The 17,781-nt window shown below is 59.3% G+C and overlaps 1 protein-coding gene across 1 annotated transcript in view; it reads left to right on the plus strand.

Moving 5' to 3' along the window:
* Positions 1-17,009, plus strand: part of MUC5AC (mucin 5AC, oligomeric mucus/gel-forming) — a 30,282-nt gene extending 13,273 nt beyond the window's left edge. Inside the window, 20 exon segments of the mRNA XM_038563538.1 lie at positions 90-9,014; positions 9,317-9,525; positions 9,943-10,117; positions 10,460-10,710; positions 10,804-10,987; positions 11,312-11,519; positions 11,823-12,001; positions 12,347-12,434; positions 12,541-12,644; positions 12,833-12,864; positions 13,211-13,382; positions 13,781-13,882; positions 14,133-14,170; positions 14,688-14,738; positions 14,740-14,811; positions 14,894-14,992; positions 15,350-15,469; positions 15,667-15,730; positions 15,831-15,945; positions 16,329-17,009. Of these exon segments, the coding sequence (XP_038419466.1) occupies positions 90-9,014; positions 9,317-9,525; positions 9,943-10,117; positions 10,460-10,710; positions 10,804-10,987; positions 11,312-11,519; positions 11,823-12,001; positions 12,347-12,434; positions 12,541-12,644; positions 12,833-12,864; positions 13,211-13,382; positions 13,781-13,882; positions 14,133-14,170; positions 14,688-14,738; positions 14,740-14,811; positions 14,894-14,992; positions 15,350-15,469; positions 15,667-15,730; positions 15,831-15,945; positions 16,329-16,647 (11,507 nt within the window). The 3' untranslated portion in view covers positions 16,648-17,009.
* Positions 17,010-17,781: the final 772 nt, after the last annotated feature.

Consider the following 17,781-nt stretch of genomic DNA (forward strand, 5'->3'; position numbering starts at 1 on the left):
GAAACCTGCAAAGCAGCTGGTGGACAAGGGGACAGGGATGACAGGGACCCCAAGAGACTTAGCCCTTCCTCCTTCTCTTCTGTCCTCAGGTGTGAGCTCAATACATCCGCCCCGCACATGCCACAGATCTACCAAGAGCACAGTGCACACAAATACTCCAAGCAGTGCCCTGTCCTCCACTCTGGTCACAGCCTCTAGTCCAATGTCTCACAAAACCTCCGTCCAGCCCCATGTGACCTGTGGAGAGGAGTGCCTGTGGTCACCGTGGCTGGATGTCAGCCATCCCGGACGGGGCATTGACAGTGGTGACTTCGACACACTGGAGAACCTCCGTGCCCACGGGTACCACGTTTGCTCAGTGCCAAAGGAGGTGGAGTGCCAAGCTGAGGGTGCCCCAGAGGTGCCGCTCCAAGTCCTGGGGCAGCATGTGGAGTGTAGCCCGACCGTGGGGCTGGTGTGTTACAACCGCAACCAGACATCCGGGCTCTGCTACAACTACCAGATCAGGATTCTGTGCTGCTTCCCTGGGACCTGCTCCACCTCCAGCACTCCACCTCCACCACCAGCTTCCACTCCTACACCTTCCAGGATTACAGAAATGGTGCCCACATCGGGGGTTATCAGGGTTACACCTGTGCCAACACACAACAAACCTTCCCCAGCCACTGTCACCGCAACTGGCACAACCACTCTCTCTACAACTAGCAAAACACATGCTCCAGGTACCACTACACCTACTCCAGGTACCACTACCCTTGCCCCGAGTACTCCTACACCCCTGCTGGTTACCTCTACGATTATCCCAAGTACTTTTACCCTTGCCCTGAGTACTCCTTTATCTGTCCCAGTGACCACTGTGACCATCCCAGGTACTCCTACACATGTCCCAGGTACCACCACCACCACAACAGGTACTCCTACACCTACCCAAAGTGCAACTACAACCACCCTAGGTTCTCCTACAACTGTGAAAAACACTACCTTCACTCTGAGGTCAACGCCAGCTTCAACAACCCCTGCGCCTTGTTTACAAAACTTGTGCAGCTGGACCCACTGGCTTGACGGTAGCTATCCCGAGCCTGGTATAAACGGTGGGGATTTTGACACTTTTCCTAATTTGAGAGCCACAGGATATAAATTCTGTGAAAAACCCAGCAATGTGGAATGCAGGGCGGCATTCTTCCCAAACATCCCACTGGATGAGCTGGGGCAGGATGTGATTTGTGACAAGAGTGTGGGGCTGATGTGCCTGAATAAGAATCAGTTTCCTCCAATCTGCTATAACTATGAAATCCGCATCCAGTGCTGTGAGTTGGTGGATGTGTGCACAAGCACAACATCTCCTGTGACAGCTGAGAATACACACACCACCCCAAGGACAACCCAGACTCATACGCAGCTTACCTCAACTACTGGAATTCCTTTGTCTCCCACACAACACAGTGAGGTCAGCTCAACGCAAGTGCACTCTTCAACCAGCAATGTGCTCAGCACAAATTTGGTCTCTGTACCCACAACTATCAACTGCCAGCCACGATGCACGTGGACCAAGTGGTTTGATGTGGACTTCCCATCCCCGGGGCCCCATGGAGGAGACGTGGAAAGCTTCAGCAACATCATGAGAAGGGGAGAGAAAATCTGCCGCCGGCCAGAATACATCACACAGCTGGAGTGCCGAGCTGAGAGCCACCCTGAGGTCAGCATCGACAAGCTGGGCCAGGTGGTGCAGTGCAACCTCACCAAGGGGCTGGTGTGCCGGAACCAGGACCAGAAGGGCAATGTCGGGATGTGTCTTAACTATGAGGTCCGTGTGCTGTGCTGTGAGACCCCAGAGGGGTGTCCTCACACCAAAACTGTCACAGTGTCTCACACCCCAAGTGTGAGCACCAGTAGTCTAAAAGAGACCACCACTCACCTGGTGACATCCCACTCAACATCTGTGCCAACAGCCAGCCCAAAAAGTGTGTCAACAACAACCTCAACCTCTATGCCAACAACAGGCCGAACATCTGGGCCAGAAACCAGCTCAACCTCCGTGCCAACAACTGCCCCAACCTCTGTGCCAACAACGAGCTCAACTTCTGTGCCTCCATCCAGTCCAACGTCTGTGCCAAAAACCAGCTCAACCTCTGGGCCAACAACAGGCCCAACAACAGTTCCAACAACCAGTTCAACTACTGTGCCAACGACTGGCCCAACCTCTGTGCCAACAACCAGCTCAACTTCTGTGCCAACAACTGGCCCAACAACAGTTCCAACAACCAGTTCAACTACTGTGCCAACAACTGGCCCAACCTCTGTGCCAACAACGAGCTCAACTTCTGTGCCTCCATCCAGCCCAACATCGGTGCCAGAACCCAGCTCAACCTCTGGACCAACAACAGGCTCCACAACAGTTCCAACAACTGCCACAACCTCTGTGCCAACAACTGCCCCAACCTCTGTGCCAACAACGAGCTCAACTTCTGTGCCTCCATCCAGCCCCACGTCTGTGCCAGAAAGCAGCTCAACCTTTGGGCCAACAACTGGCCCAACAACAGTTCCAACAACCAGTTCAACTACTGTGCCAACAACTGGCCCAACCTCTGTGCCAACAACGAGCTCAACTTCTGTGCCTCCATCCAGCCCAACATCGGTGCCAGAACCCAGCTCAACCTCTGGACCAACAACAGGCTCCACAACAGTTCCAACAACTGCCACAACCTCTGTGCCAACAACTGCCCCAACCTCTGTGCCAACAACGAGCTCAACTTCTGTGCCTACATCCAGCCCAACAACTGTGCCAACAACGAGCTCAACTTCTGTGCCTCCATCCAGCCCAACATCTGTGCCAAAAACCAGCTCAACCTCTGGGCCAACAACAGGCCCAACAACAGTTCCAACAACCAGCTCAACTTCTGTGCCAACAACTGGCCCAACAACAGTTCCGACAACCAGTTCAACTACTGTGCCAACGACTGGCCCAACCTCTGTGCCAACAAAGAGCTCAACTTCTGTGCCTCCATCCAGCCCAACGTTTGTGCCAGAAAGCAGCTCAACCTCTGGGCCAACAACCGGCCCAACCACAGTTCCAACAACCAGTTCAACTACTGTGCCAACAACTGGCCCAAACTCTGTGCCAACAACGAGCTCAACTTCTGTGCCTCCATCCAGCCCAACATCGGTGCCAGAACCCAGCTCAACCTCTGTGTCTACCACAGCCCCAAGATCTGTGCCAGCAACCAGCTCAACCCCTATGTCAACAACCCGCCCAATACCTGTGCCAACAACTAGGTCAACCTCTGTGCCTACAACCAGCCCCACATCTGTGTCCACAGTCAGCACCACCTCTGTGCCAAGAAGCAGCTCAATTTCTGTGCCAATAACCAGCCCAACCTCTGTGCCAACAACCAGCCCAATCTCTGTGCCAAAAACCACCAAAACCACTGTGCCAAAAACCAGCCCAACATCTATGCCAACAACTAGCTCAACATCTGTGCCAGCCACCAGTCCAACATCTGCACCAAAAACCAGCTCAGCCTCTGTGCCAACAACCAGTGCGACCACTGTGCCAACAACCAGCCTCACATCTCTACCAGCAAGCAGTCCAACGTCTCTGCCAAAAACTACCACAATGTCTGCTCCTACAACCAGCACAATCCCTGTTCTCACATCTGAGACAACTCACTCCCCATATGTGACTGTCACTTGCCAGCCACAATGCACGTGGACCAAGTGGTTTGATGTGGACTTCCCATCCCCAGGGCCCCATGGAGGAGATGCGGAAACCTTCTGCAACATCAAGAAAAGAGGAGAGAAAATCTGCCGCCGGCCTGAATACATTGCACAGCTGGAGTGCCGGGCTGAGAGCCACCCTGAGGTCAGCATCGACAAGCTGGGCCAGGTGGTGCAGTGCAACGTCACCAAGGGGCTGGTGTGCCGGAACCGGGACCAGAAGGGCAATGTCGGGATGTGTCTCAACTACGAGGTCCGTGTACTGTGCTGTGAGACCCCAGAGGGGTGTCCTCACACCAAAACTGTCACAGTGTCTCACACCCCAAGTGTGAGCACCAGTAGTCTAAAAGAGACCACCACTCACCTGGTGACATCCCACTCAACATCTGTGCCAACAGCCAGCCCAAAAAGTGTGTCAACAACAACCTCAACCTCTATGCCAACAACAGGCCGAACATCTGGGCCAGAAACCAGCTCAACCTCCGTGCCAACAACTGCCCCAACCTCTGTGCCAACAACGAGCTCAACTTCTGTGCCTCCATCCAGCCCAACGTCTGTGCCAAAAACCAGCTCAACCTCTGGGCCAACAACAGGCCCAACAACAGTTCCAACAACCAGTTCAACTACTGTGCCAACGACTGGCCCAACCTCTGTGCCAACAACCAGCTCAACTTCTGTGCCAACAACTGGCCCAACAACAGTTCCAACAACCAGTTCAACTACTGTGCCAACAACTGGCCCAACCTCTGTGCCAACAACGAGCTCAACTTCTGTGCCTCCATCCAGCCCAACATCGGTGCCAGAACCCAGCTCAACCTCTGGACCAACAACAGGCTCCACAACAGTTCCAACAACTACCACAACCTCTGTGCCAACAACTGCCCCAACCTCTGTGCCAACAACGAGCTCAACTTCTGTGCCTACATCCAGCCCAACAACTGTGCCAACAATGAGCTCAACTTCTGTGCCTCCATCCAGCCCAACATCTGTGCCAAAAACCAGCTCAACCTCTGGGCCAACAACAGGCCCAACAACAGTTCCAACAACCAGCTCAACTTCTGTGCCAACAACTGGCCCAACAACAGTTCCGACAACCAGTTCAACTACTGTGCCAACGACTGGCCCAACCTCTGTGCCAACAACGAGCTCAACTTCTGTGCCTCCATCCAGCCCCACGTCTGTGCCAGAAAGCAGCTCAACCTCTGGGCCAACAACTGGCCCAACAACAGTTCCAACAACCAGTTCAACTACTGTGCCAACAACTGGCCCAAACTCTGTGCCAACAACGAGCTCAACTTCTGTGCCTCCATCCAGCCCAACATCGGTGCCAGAACCCAGCTCAACCTCTGGACCAACAACAGGCTCCACAACAGTTCCAACAACTGCCACAACCTCTGTGCCAACAACTGCCCCAACCTCTGTGCCAACAACGAGCTCAACTTCTGTGCCTACATCCAGCCCAACAACTGTGCCAACAACGAGCTCAACTTCTGTGCCTCCATCCAGCCCAACATCTGTGCCAAAAACCAGCTCAACCTCTGGGCCAACAACAGGCCCAACAACAGTTCCAACAACCAGCTCAACTTCTGTGCCAACAACTGGCCCAACAACAGTTCCGACAACCAGTTCAACTACTGTGCCAACGACTGGCCCAACCTCTGTGCCAACAAAGAGCTCAACTTCTGTGCCTCCATCCAGCCCAACGTTTGTGCCAGAAAGCAGCTCAACCTCTGGGCCAACAACCGGCCCAACCACAGTTCCAACAACCAGTTCAACTACTGTGCCAACAACTGGCCCAAACTCTGTGCCAACAACGAGCTCAACTTCTGTGCCTCCATCCAGCCCAACATCGGTGCCAGAACCCAGCTCAACCTCTGTGTCTACCACAGCCCCAAGATCTGTGCCAGCAACCAGCTCAACCCCTATGTCAACAACCCGCCCAATACCTGTGCCAACAACTAGGTCAACCTCTGTGCCTACAACCAGCCCCACATCTGTGTCCACAGTCAGCACCACCTCTGTGCCAAGAAGCAGCTCAATTTCTGTGCCAATAACCAGCCCAACCTCTGTGCCAACAACCAGCCCAATCTCTGTGCCAAAAACCACCAAAACCACTGTGCCAAAAACCAGCCCAACATCTATGCCAACAACTAGCTCAACATCTGTGCCAGCCACCAGTCCAACATCTGCACCAAAAACCAGCTCAGCCTCTGTGCCAACAACCAGTGCGACCACTGTGCCAACAACCAGCCTCACATCTCTACCAGCAAGCAGTCCAACGTCTCTGCCAAAAACTACCACAATGTCTGCTCCTACAACCAGCACAATCCCTGTTCTCACATCTGAGACAACTCACTCCCCATATGTGACTGTCACTTGCCAGCCACAATGCACGTGGACCAAGTGGTTTGATGTGGACTTCCCATCCCCAGGGCCCCATGGAGGAGATGCGGAAACCTTCTGCAACATCAAGAAAAGAGGAGAGAAAATCTGCCGCCGGCCTGAATACATTGCACAGCTGGAGTGCCGGGCTGAGAGCCACCCTGAGGTCAGCATCGACAAGCTGGGCCAGGTGGTGCAGTGCAACGTCACCAAGGGGCTGGTGTGCCGGAACCGGGACCAGAAGGGCAATGTCGGGATGTGTCTCAACTACGAGGTCCGTGTACTGTGCTGTGAGACCCCAGAGGGGTGTCCTCACACCAAAACTGTCACAGTGTCTCACACCCCAAGTGTGAGCACCAGTAGTCTAAAAGAGACCACCACTCACCTGGTGACATCCCACTCAACATCTGTGCCAACAGCCAGCCCAAAAAGTGTGTCAACAACAACCTCAACCTCTATGCCAACAACAGGCCGAACATCTGGGCCAGAAACCAGCTCAACCTCCGTGCCAACAACTGCCCCAACCTCTGTGCCAACAACGAGCTCAACTTCTGTGCCTCCATCCAGCCCAACGTCTGTGCCAAAAACCAGCTCAACCTCTGGGCCAACAACAGGCCCAACAACAGTTCCAACAACCAGTTCAACTACTGTGCCAACGACTGGCCCAACCTCTGTGCCAACAACCAGCTCAACTTCTGTGCCAACAACTGGCCCAACAACAGTTCCAACAACCAGTTCAACTACTGTGCCAACAACTGGCCCAACCTCTGTGCCAACAACGAGCTCAACTTCTGTGCCTCCATCCAGCCCAACATCGGTGCCAGAACCCAGCTCAACCTCTGGACCAACAACAGGCTCCACAACAGTTCCAACAACTACCACAACCTCTGTGCCAACAACTGCCCCAACCTCTGTGCCAACAACGAGCTCAACTTCTGTGCCTACATCCAGCCCAACAACTGTGCCAACAATGAGCTCAACTTCTGTGCCTCCATCCAGCCCAACATCTGTGCCAAAAACCAGCTCAACCTCTGGGCCAACAACAGGCCCAACAACAGTTCCAACAACCAGCTCAACTTCTGTGCCAACAACTGGCCCAACAACAGTTCCGACAACCAGTTCAACTACTGTGCCAACGACTGGCCCAACCTCTGTGCCAACAACGAGCTCAACTTCTGTGCCTCCATCCAGCCCCACGTCTGTGCCAGAAAGCAGCTCAACCTCTGGGCCAACAACTGGCCCAACAACAGTTCCAACAACCAGTTCAACTACTGTGCCAACAACTGGCCCAAACTCTGTGCCAACAACGAGCTCAACTTCTGTGCCTCCATCCAGCCCAACATCGGTGCCAGAACCCAGCTCAACCTCTGGACCAACAACAGGCTCCACAACAGTTCCAACAACTGCCACAACCTCTGTGCCAACAACTGCCCCAACCTCTGTGCCAACAACGAGCTCAACTTCTGTGCCTACATCCAGCCCAACAACTGTGCCAACAACGAGCTCAACTTCTGTGCCTCCATCCAGCCCAACATCTGTGCCAAAAACCAGCTCAACCTCTGGGCCAACAACAGGCCCAACAACAGTTCCAACAACCAGCTCAACTTCTGTGCCAACAACTGGCCCAACAACAGTTCCGACAACCAGTTCAACTACTGTGCCAACGACTGGCCCAACCTCTGTGCCAACAACGAGCTCAACTTCTGTGCCTCCATCCAGCCCAACGTTTGTGCCAGAAAGCAGCTCAACCTCTGGGCCAACAACCGGCCCAACCACAGTTCCAACAACCAGTTCAACTACTGTGCCAACAACTGGCCCAAACTCTGTGCCAACAACGAGCTCAACTTCTGTGCCTCCATCCAGCCCAACATCGGTGCCAGAACCCAGCTCAACCTCTGTGTCTACCACAGCCCCAAGATCTGTGCCAGCAACCAGCTCAACCCCTATGTCAACAACCCGCCCAATACCTGTGCCAACAACTAGGTCAACCTCTGTGCCTACAACCAGCCCCACATCTGTGTCCACAGTCAGCACCACCTCTGTGCCAAGAAGCAGCTCAATTTCTGTGCCAATAACCAGCCCAACCACTGTGCCAACAACCAGCCCAAAGTCTGTGCCAGAAACCAACTCAACCTCTGTGCCAACAACCAGCCCAATCTCTGTGCCAAAAACCACCAAAACCACTGTGCCAAAAACCAGCCCAACATCTATGCCAACGACTAGCTCAACATCTGTGCCAGCCACCAGTCCAACATCTGCACCAAAAACCAGCTCAGCCTCTGTGCCAACAACCAGTGCGACCACTGTGCCAACAACCAGCCTCACATCTCTACCAGCAAGCAGTCCAACGTCTCTGCCAAAAACTACCACAATGTCTGCTCCTACAACCAGCACAATCCCTGTTCTCACATCTGAGACAACTCACTCCCCATATGTGACTGTCACTTGCCAGCCACAATGCACGTGGACCAAGTGGTTTGATGTGGACTTCCCATCCCCGGGGCCCCATGGAGGAGATGCGGAAACCTTCTGCAACATCAAGAAAAGAGGAGAGAAAATCTGCCGCCGGCCTGAATACATTGCACAGCTGGAGTGCCGGGCTGAGAGCCACCCTGAGGTCAGCATCGACAAGCTGGGCCAGGTGGTGCAGTGCAACGTCACCAAGGGGCTGGTGTGCCGGAACCGGGACCAGAAGGGCAATGTCGGGATGTGTCTCAACTATGAGGTCCGTGTGCTGTGCTGTGAGCCCCCAGAGCACTGTGGTCACACCTCTGTGACGCCCCATGTGACTTCATCTACCAATCGCTCGCCTCCTCCTGAATTTACCTCCGTGGTGTCCACTGTGTCGTTTCCCAGCTCCGTGGCACCATCCACCACGACATGCTACTGCAGCGTGTCTGGCAAGCTCTACCCTGCAGGTATGTGAGTACTGATTCCAGGTGTGGTGTGTCCTTCCCCCGGCCTCTGCTATCTTGTCCACAAAAAAACAGTGGCGTATGGAAGAGGAGAGGGGTCCCTATCTCTGTGACTAAGCTACAGAGTGGGACACTGAGTGGGACACTGAGCCCCCTTTGAGGATGTATTCTGTTTATTTCTGGGTAGGAATAAGTCCTACCAGGTCCGTCCCTGATGTCAATGCCAGGCTGGAAGTGCCCCTCTGGGCTGTGACTATTTCCCCAGCTCAGGTCTGCTCTTTGCTGCCTGACCCTTTCTCTTGCAGGATCCATCATTTACCAACAGACGGACCTCGCTGGTCACTGCTATTATGCCATGTGCAGCCTGGACTGCCAGGTGGTCAGGTGGTCGGACCAGTCCTGCTCCAGCAGCGTGCCACCTCCTGCCCCAACCACCTCCCCACCTGGACCCTCCTTGTCGGCTTCTGTGCCTGTCACTATGCACGGATGCCCAAATGCAATCCCCCCGAGAATGGTAACTGCCCCTCTCTGCCCTTCTCAGAGGCTGGTGCCATGACCCTCCGCTTCTTTCCAGTTTGGTTGAGAGCAGGAAAATCAGTCACCTTATGGGCCGAAGCAGGCTGACCATTGTGAATTGGCTAATTCTGGTCCCACCTAATTGCCAAGAGGGGTACCGGCCTGGTAGCTGGGAGTGTGTGCCACCAGCAGATGATGGGGTGCCCAAGAGTGTGGGCAAGGCTCCAGACCAGGCCAGGCAGCTGGGGAGGGGGTGTGTGGCCCATGCAGAGCACCAGGAGAGGAAGCCACATGTGGCAGGGGGTAGGGAGGGCAGGGGAACCCCCTAGCCAGGCCGGCCCCCTCTTGTTTCCTATGGCTCCCCTCTTGGGGAGACTGCAGCATCATGAGGCTGAGAGCTGTCCTTCTTCCACAGAAAGGCGAGACGTGGCCCATGCCCAACTGCTCTCAAGCCACCTGTCAGGGCAATGGTGTCATCACCGTGCACCCACGATCGTGCCCACAGACACAGCCACCCACCTGCACCAACGGCTTCCCTCCTGTGAAGGTGACGGACCACGATGACTGCTGCCCGAACTACCAGTGCCAGTGTGAGCTGGGAGCCAGATGGGGCGGCTGGTGGGATGGGTGGGGATTCCCCTGAGGGGGCAGCATGGACTTGGGTCAGACACCAGGAAGGACTTCCCAACGGTGAGGCAGGGAATGGTTCGCGCCAGGCCCCACCAGGGTGCCAAATGGAATCCTTCCTGAGCCCAGGGCCTGAGCCCCAGGACTCCCGGGGCCATGCCAGGTGGGAGGAGGCCAAGAGGGCCTGGCCACATCACTCAGGCCTTATCAGGCACCCACTGGCAGAGTTCAGTGCTGGGCACATGGGTCCTCAGGGCCGACACACCCGTTGGGAGGCCCCACGTAAGGCTGCTCTATGCCCGCAGGTGTGTGCAGCGGCTGGGGCGACCCCCACTACATCACCTTCGATGGCACATACTACAGCTTCCTGGACAACTGCACCTATGTGCTGGTGCAGCAGATCGTGCCCGTGTACGGCCACTTCCGCGTGCTCATCAACAACTACTTCTGTGGGGCCGAGGATGGGCTCTCCTGCCCACAGTCCATCATTGTCGAGTACCAGCAGGCCCGGGTTGTGATGACCCGCAAGCCCATCCTCGGGGTGATGACCAACGAGGTGGGGATCACCCCCACGAGACAGCTCCACACGGACCAGGGCCTGCGGGGGGCACTGCCTCATTCTCACTGTCTCATCCTCGGCTGTGTCTAGATTATCTTCAATGATCAAGTGGTCAGGCCCGGCTTCCAGAAGGACGGTGTGAGTGTGTCCCAAATTGGCATCAAGATGTATGTGACCATCCCTAAACTTGGCGTCCAGGTCATGTTCTCCGGCCTCATCTTCTCAGTGGAGGTGCCTTTCAGCAAGTTCGCTAACAACACAGAGGGGCAGTGTGGTGAGTGCCCGTCCCCACCGGGCTCTGGGGACACTGGGCCCTCTCTCTGCTGGTCGCATGTAGCTGAGATGCTCGGTGTGGGAAGGATCTTGCTGGGGGTGTCCCCTGGGGACCACGTGCAGTTGGCACACCACAGGGCCCTGGGCAGGGGTCCACATGACCACCCTCCACGGGAACTGCCTGGCTCTGGTGGCCAGGGTGGGGGGAGTGCTACAGTCGGCTCCCTCAGCCACCCCATCGAGTCCCCACCCCCCAGCTCCAGGGCCCATGAGTGGGGGGAGCTCTGCTGTCGCCGTCAGCCTGACACCTGCCTTCCCACCCCAGGCACTTGCAGCAACGACAAGAGGGATGAGTGTCGCCTGCCTGGGGGTGTGGAAGTGGCCTCCTGCTCTGCTATGTCCAGCCACTGGAGGGTGACCACACCCGACCAGCCGTACTGCTACGGGCCTTTGCCGACACCCACCGCAGCCTGGCCCACGCCCTCGCCCTCCTCGTGCCCGCCTGCGCCAGTCTGCCACCTGATTCTGAGCAAGTGAGATTTTTGGCGGGGGGGGGGCGACAGTGACTCCCGGTGGGGAGGAGAGCCACTGTCCCTGCGTCTTGAGCAGGGTGGTTGCTGGTACACTGGGTGCAGGGCTGGACGGGCGGGTTGGCTTTGGTGAGCTCGCGGTGGGTCTGCGCCCGCTCAGCACCCCAGGACAGAGTACTTGGGTTTCTGGGCTGAGGGGGAGGCCCAGGGGAGAATCCTAGGGAGAAAAGCAGGCCGTCCCCCAGGGCACACAGACCGTGGGAGAAAAGCCCGAGCTGCCCCACGACCTGGTGTCGCTGGCCGTAGGGTGTTTGGGCCGTGCCACGCTGTGATCCCCCCGCTGGCATTCTACGAAGGCTGTGTGTTCGACCACTGCCACAAGACCGACTCGAACGTGATGTGCTCCGCCCTGGAGCTGTACGCGTCGCTCTGCGCCTCCCGCGGCGTGTGCATCGACTGGAGGAGCCACACCAACCACACGTGCCGTGAGTGCCCACCGAGCCTCGGGCACCTGGTCCCACCATACAGCAGCCGCTGCCAGCGTGTGGCCGGGGGATGGGCACGCTCGGCTGGCAATCAGCAGCTGGACTTCCTGGAGGAGGGAGGGAGGGAGGAAGGGGAAGGGAGTAAACCCCAGGGCCCAGTGCACTCAGCTTCTGGGGAGAAGGTCCTGGTGCCCAGCGTCTGGGGCTCAGGACACGCAGGGGTGGGGCCCGAGGGTCCGGCTTCCCAGCTGCAGAGCCCCAGCAGGTGTCAGGCCCAGGGTAGGTCTGGGAGGTGGCTCTGGGCTGGTGCCCTTGGCCTCAGCTGTGGCTTCTGTCCCCACACAGCATTCACCTGCCCTGCGGACAAGGTGTACCAGCCCTGTGGCCCCTCCAAGCCCTCCTACTGCTATGGGAGTGACAACACCAGCCTCATGTATGCACCTGCCCCTCCCTCCTGGACCTGCCCCAGAGCTCCCAGGCTCGGCCTCTCCTGCCCTGGGAGGCACGGGGACCAGACCAGCCCTCTGTTGTCCCCACAGGGCTCTACAGGACTCTGGGCCCATCACAGAAGGCTGCTTCTGTCCAGAGGGCATGAAGCTTTTCAGCAGGAGCTCCGAAGTCTGCGTGCCCATAGACTGCCACAGTAGGTTCCCGTGGGTGGGGCTGGGGGCTGACGGGAGCACGGGACCAAGTGCCCCCCAGGAGCTGTCCCTGCCAGCCAGATCCTGGGGCTTTCTACATGGGACTACCTGTGCCCCCAAACTGGGTCCTGCCCCTGGAAGGCCAGGGGCCAGAACTGTCCCCCTGTGACCTCAATCTCTCTCCCTCCAGAGTGCCTGGGGCCCCACGGGAAGCCTGTGGAGGTGAGTGTGGCCAGCTGGGGTGGGGGCGGGCACCTTCTCAGTCCAGAGGGTCAGAGGAAGGGCAGGGAGGGGTCAGGGCTTCTCTAGGCACACTGTGGGGCTTCCACATGGGGGTGCCCACCCCTGGGGTGGCTCTGCCCCGTTCTCTCCTGGGATCCCCTTCTGTTGCACTTGGACACTGTGAGAATGGAGGTGGTCAGGCTGCTGCCCCATCTCTGTCCCCGTGGCCACCACCTGCACACCCCCTGGCTCCCCTGCCAGCCATCAGTCGTGGGCCCCCGGCACCCTCTGTCCTTGGGCCAGACAGCCTCCTCCTGCAGCCTGGCCACATGTACCTCCTCTGCAGCCCGGCCACTCCATCACCGTGGACTGCCAGTGGTGCACGTGTGAGAACCACACGCTGACGATGAGCTGTCAGAGGCAGCCCTGCCCTCTGCCACCAGCCTGCCCCTTGCCAGGCTTCGTGCCCGTGCCTGCGGCCCCACAGGCTGGCCAGTGCTGTCCTCAGTACAACTGCGGTAAGCCTGGGGTGGCTGCCCCCCATGCCTACTAGGGTCCACTTTTGCATGGTACCTTTGGCCAAGTGCCCGGGGACAACTTCCTGGGAGGTGCTGGGGTGCTGGCAGGGGGTGGGCAGCACAATCAAGGGGGGAAAGTGCCCTCCCGACCCCCACTAAGACCTCGTCCAGTGATCTTCCCCAACAGACATGCTTGGGGGAAGGTGGCAATGCCAGGAGGGCAGGGGGCCATCCAGAAGCTTCACCTCCCAGAGTGGCCATGCGCCCCTTGGGGAGCCTGCCACCTGCCCACTGGGCAGTCGGTACTCCTAGAGACCCGGGGGGATAGCACATGGGTGGGGGCGGGAGCGCACGGAGCCGGACACTGGCCCTGAACGCCTCCTTCCCATCTGCTGCAGCCTGTGACACCAGCTACTGCCCCAAGCCTGTGGCTTGTCCCGAGGGCTCCCGCCCGATCCTGACCTATGAGGAGGGCGCCTGCTGTCCGAGCCAGAACTGCAGTGAGTGTGTCCCCCCTCCTCACCACCGGCACTGGGTGCTGCAGGCTGGGGGGCCCAGCTCCCTCAGGTTCTTTGTGGCTTGGGGTAAACCTGGGTGAAGGTGCGGAGGGAGCACTCCTGTCCAGAGCCTGGGGGCTAGGCCACTGTGGTGCTAAGTGCCATAAGAGGCTGGGGGCGGCGGTGGCCGGGGTGGCGGGCTGGGCGGCAGGTGAGGGCGGGTCCATGAGACGGCGTGTCTCCTCTCCAACAGGCTGGAGTGTGTGCAACGTGAACGGCACCTTGTACCAGGTAAGAGCCAGGTGGACGTCAGGATCCCCATGGCACACAGGAGGCTGAGTGGTCCCCGCCTCTGCCCGCTTCTCCCTGCACGGCCTCCGGGCTGTGCCAGGGCCCCGTGCCAGCTCATATGGACCTCGAACAGCTGTGAGCTCTCTGGGGACCACCACCCACAGGCCCATGTGGCTGATGCCCAAGGTCGGCCCTGTGGCTTTGCCCCTCCTCAGCATCAGCGGGGTGGGAGAGGCACCGATGCCCCGGCTCTCTCCTGGATGTGATGAGGACCCCGACCTCAGTGTCCTCTAGCTGGGCTGTCTAGAGCATGTGACCTCCCTGGGCACCCTGGCCACAGAGACACAGGCTTTGGGCTCCCCGCAACCCCCCTACCCACCAGGAGGCACAATCTAGGGTCACCAGAGGAACCGGTCTGCCCAGCGGGGGCCAAGCTTGGCGGGGGTACATTCTGGAAGGCAGGGGGCCCTGGCACGGCCCTGAGCTCACCGGCTCTGGCCACCCTGACTCTCCCCAGCCTGGCTCCGTGGTCTCCTCCAGTCTGTGCGAAACCTGCAGGTGTGAGGCACCCTGACGGTCCCCACTCGGACACAGTCATCATCAGCTGTGAGACCCAGATTTGCAACACCCACTGCCCCGTGGTGAGTGCCTGCCGCCCCCGGGGCCCTGCGGCCCACGCAGCGAGTGCCGGGGCTCAGGCGACACATCTGGCTCTCCCCGCAGGGCTTCGAGTACCAGCCGCAGAGCGGGCAGTGCTGTGGCCTGTGCGTGCAGCAGGCCTGCGTCGTCAACAGCAGCAACAACTCCACTCACCTCTTCTACGTGAGTAGTGGCGGCGGGGCCTGGCTCGGGGGCCCCAGGGCCGTGGAGGGAGTCCTGGGGTAGGGGTGAAGCCACCACGCCCCTCCCAGGAGCTGCAGGGAGGCCGGGGCTTAGGGCCAGGGTCCGCCCCTGCCTGGACAGAGTTGCTGGGAGGTGCTCGGTGACAGCAGGGCAGGGGAGTGCCGAGCCAGCCGGGGGTCCTGGGGCCCCTGGGGAGCCGTCATGTCAAGGCAGGCACCTGGCGGAGGCCGGGAGGGCTCTGGAAGCCCACAGGCTGGGAGGCCCACTCAGACGCACAGGTGCACGAGGTTCGACCTCTGCTGCCCACTCACCCCGCTGGCTGGCTCCTCCTTGCAGCCCGGCCAGTCCTGGCCAGACCCCGGGAACCCCTGCATGACCCACGAGTGTGAGAAGCACCAGGACGGGCTTGTGGTGGTGACCACGAAGAAGGCGTGTCCCCCCCTCAGCTGTCCTGAGGTGAGCCCACCCTGGCCTCACAGGGGGCCACGGTGAGATGCGCCCGGGTTGGGGGTGGGGGCTGGGGAGCCAAGGCTGCCCTGCGTAGTGCCCGCAGGGGCACCACCCCCTGTGTGGGGCCCCGTCCCCTCCAGTCCGTTCCCCCCACGTCCGGCCCAGCTGCTCTGGCCCTCAAGGAGGCCCCTTTGTCGGCACAGGAACAGGCTCTGCCAAGCAAGGACGGCTGCTGTCTGTCCTGTCCTCTACACCCACCCCACACCAGTGAGTGCGGGGTGTCTACAGGGGGTGGCTGGTCCTGCCCGCCTGGGGGGCCAGGGGTCCTGGCCGGTCCTGACCCCTGCACTGCCTCCTGTGGCCCCAGGTTCAACGTGCGCAGTGTACCACGAGCAGCAGGTCATCAGCCAGCAAGGCTGCAGCTCCCCCGGGCCTGTGCACCTCGCCTACTGCCAGGGCAACTGTGGAGACAGCTCCTCCAGGTACGGACCCCCACTCGGCCCGGGCAGGACCAGCTTCCGTGGGGCGACGTTTGTATGGGGTGCACCCAGGCCTCAGGGTGCCCAGGCAGACGGGACGTGCAGGGCGAGGGAGGAGGGACAGCAGGGCCCTGAGGGTCCGCCAAGGCACTGGGACTGGGGGTTCAGAGGCCGATGGCCCACTGACCATGTGAAATCAGACTCAATGGCCCCATTGGTGATGTGGCTGGGGGTCAGCAGTGGCACCCTAGTGGCTGGTCGGCCACAGGAGTAATGATGCCCTGCGGTGGCCAGAGTCATTGGTCAGAGCGCCCCTGAGTGCAGCTGGTGGTGGGCCCCCGGGTGGCGCGCTGGGGGCACCAGCGCTGAGCAGCCCCCCTCCACAGGTACTCCCTGGAGACCAAGGCCATGAAGCACACCTGCCAGTGCTGCCAGGAGCTGCGCGTGTCACTGAGGAACGTGACCCTGCACTGCGCGGATGGCTCCAGCTGGGTCTTCAGCTACCCGCAGGTGGAGGAGTGTGGCTGTGTGGGGCAGCACTGCGGCTCAGAGGAGTCCAGGCCTGAGCAGAGTGGCGAGGAGCAGAGCGAGGAGATAGAGCGCACGGGCTGGCGGAGGAGGCCCAGGACCACAGGCTCCCCCAGCAGACTGACCCGCACCCGTCCTCGGGGCTCCCGCCCACCTTCCTCTGGAATTCAAGGATAAGACCATCCCATCCCATTTCCTACAACCTTGGCTCCAGGGGCCTGAGCCCTGGTCCAGGTGGCCCGAGACCAGGATGCCCTGCCCACCCACCTCTTCCCTCCCAGGGTCCACTTGGCCCTTGGACGAGTGCTGGTGTCCAACCTGCAGCCTCTGCTCAGGACCAGCCTGGGGTGCATGGGCTCCTCTTGCCGCGGGTCCAGCCCACTCTTCCCAGGACTGAAGTTCCACATAAGGGTCCTATCAGTGACGGTCACTTGGACTCGGTGCCGGTGGTTTGGCCGGCCACCAGGAGGCACGGTTTCAGCCCTGGGCCTCAGGAAATGACCAACTGGATTGACAAATACACTTGGAGCATTTTGCAACGTGTGGACTCTGTGTGATTTTTAAGCTTGTCCGTAAGACCCAGGAATGAGGTGGGGACAGACTGGGTGCCAGCAGGCTCACGCCACACTCTCGGCCGGTCACTCAGGACTGGGCAGGCCAGGGAAATCCACCTGGGGGTGCCTGCTGCCTCCCACGGCTGGGTGAGAGCACCTATCCATTCAAAGGATAGATGGAGGGTGGCCCTGCCCATCCACTCAGCTGGCCACACTGCACACCACAGACCTTATGGGAAACCTTCTAGAAGAGGGCTCCATCTTTTTCCCACAAAGCATCAGACCCCTCATCACACTGTCACTGGGCTCGGTGTGTGTGTGCAAGGGTGGGTGTGTGTATGGGTGCGTGTGCACAAAGGTCCACCACAGACCAAACCCTTGCCCCCCCATCCTCCCTGCCACCCTCAACTCTGCCCTGAGCACCTCCAGGGGTGCTCCTAAACCCCTTCCTTGGAGGCCCCGGGGAGCCCCCAGACCCTCCCACCTCCACCCTGTACCATGCAGACCTCAGGCTGGACTCAGCCCCACAACCTGGGGGGTGGCTGGGCCGGCCCTTGCCCTAAAGGCCTGGCCAGAGCAGTCCTGGGTGGGGGGCAGCCCACATAGTGTATGTGGTGCACCCACTTGCACGGTGTTGCCCCTGCCCCTGTGAGTGGAGCCCGGGTCCAGCGTCCAGCCCTGCCCACCCCAGCTCTTGCTGCAGCCACTCAGCAAGGGGAACCGACCTCAGAGCCTGACCCCTCCTATCAGTGACCAG

This window comes from Canis lupus, chromosome 18 (assembly GCF_011100685.1).
Source record: "Canis lupus familiaris isolate Mischka breed German Shepherd chromosome 18, alternate assembly UU_Cfam_GSD_1.0, whole genome shotgun sequence".
Classification (NCBI taxonomy): Eukaryota; Metazoa; Chordata; class Mammalia; order Carnivora; family Canidae; genus Canis; species Canis lupus.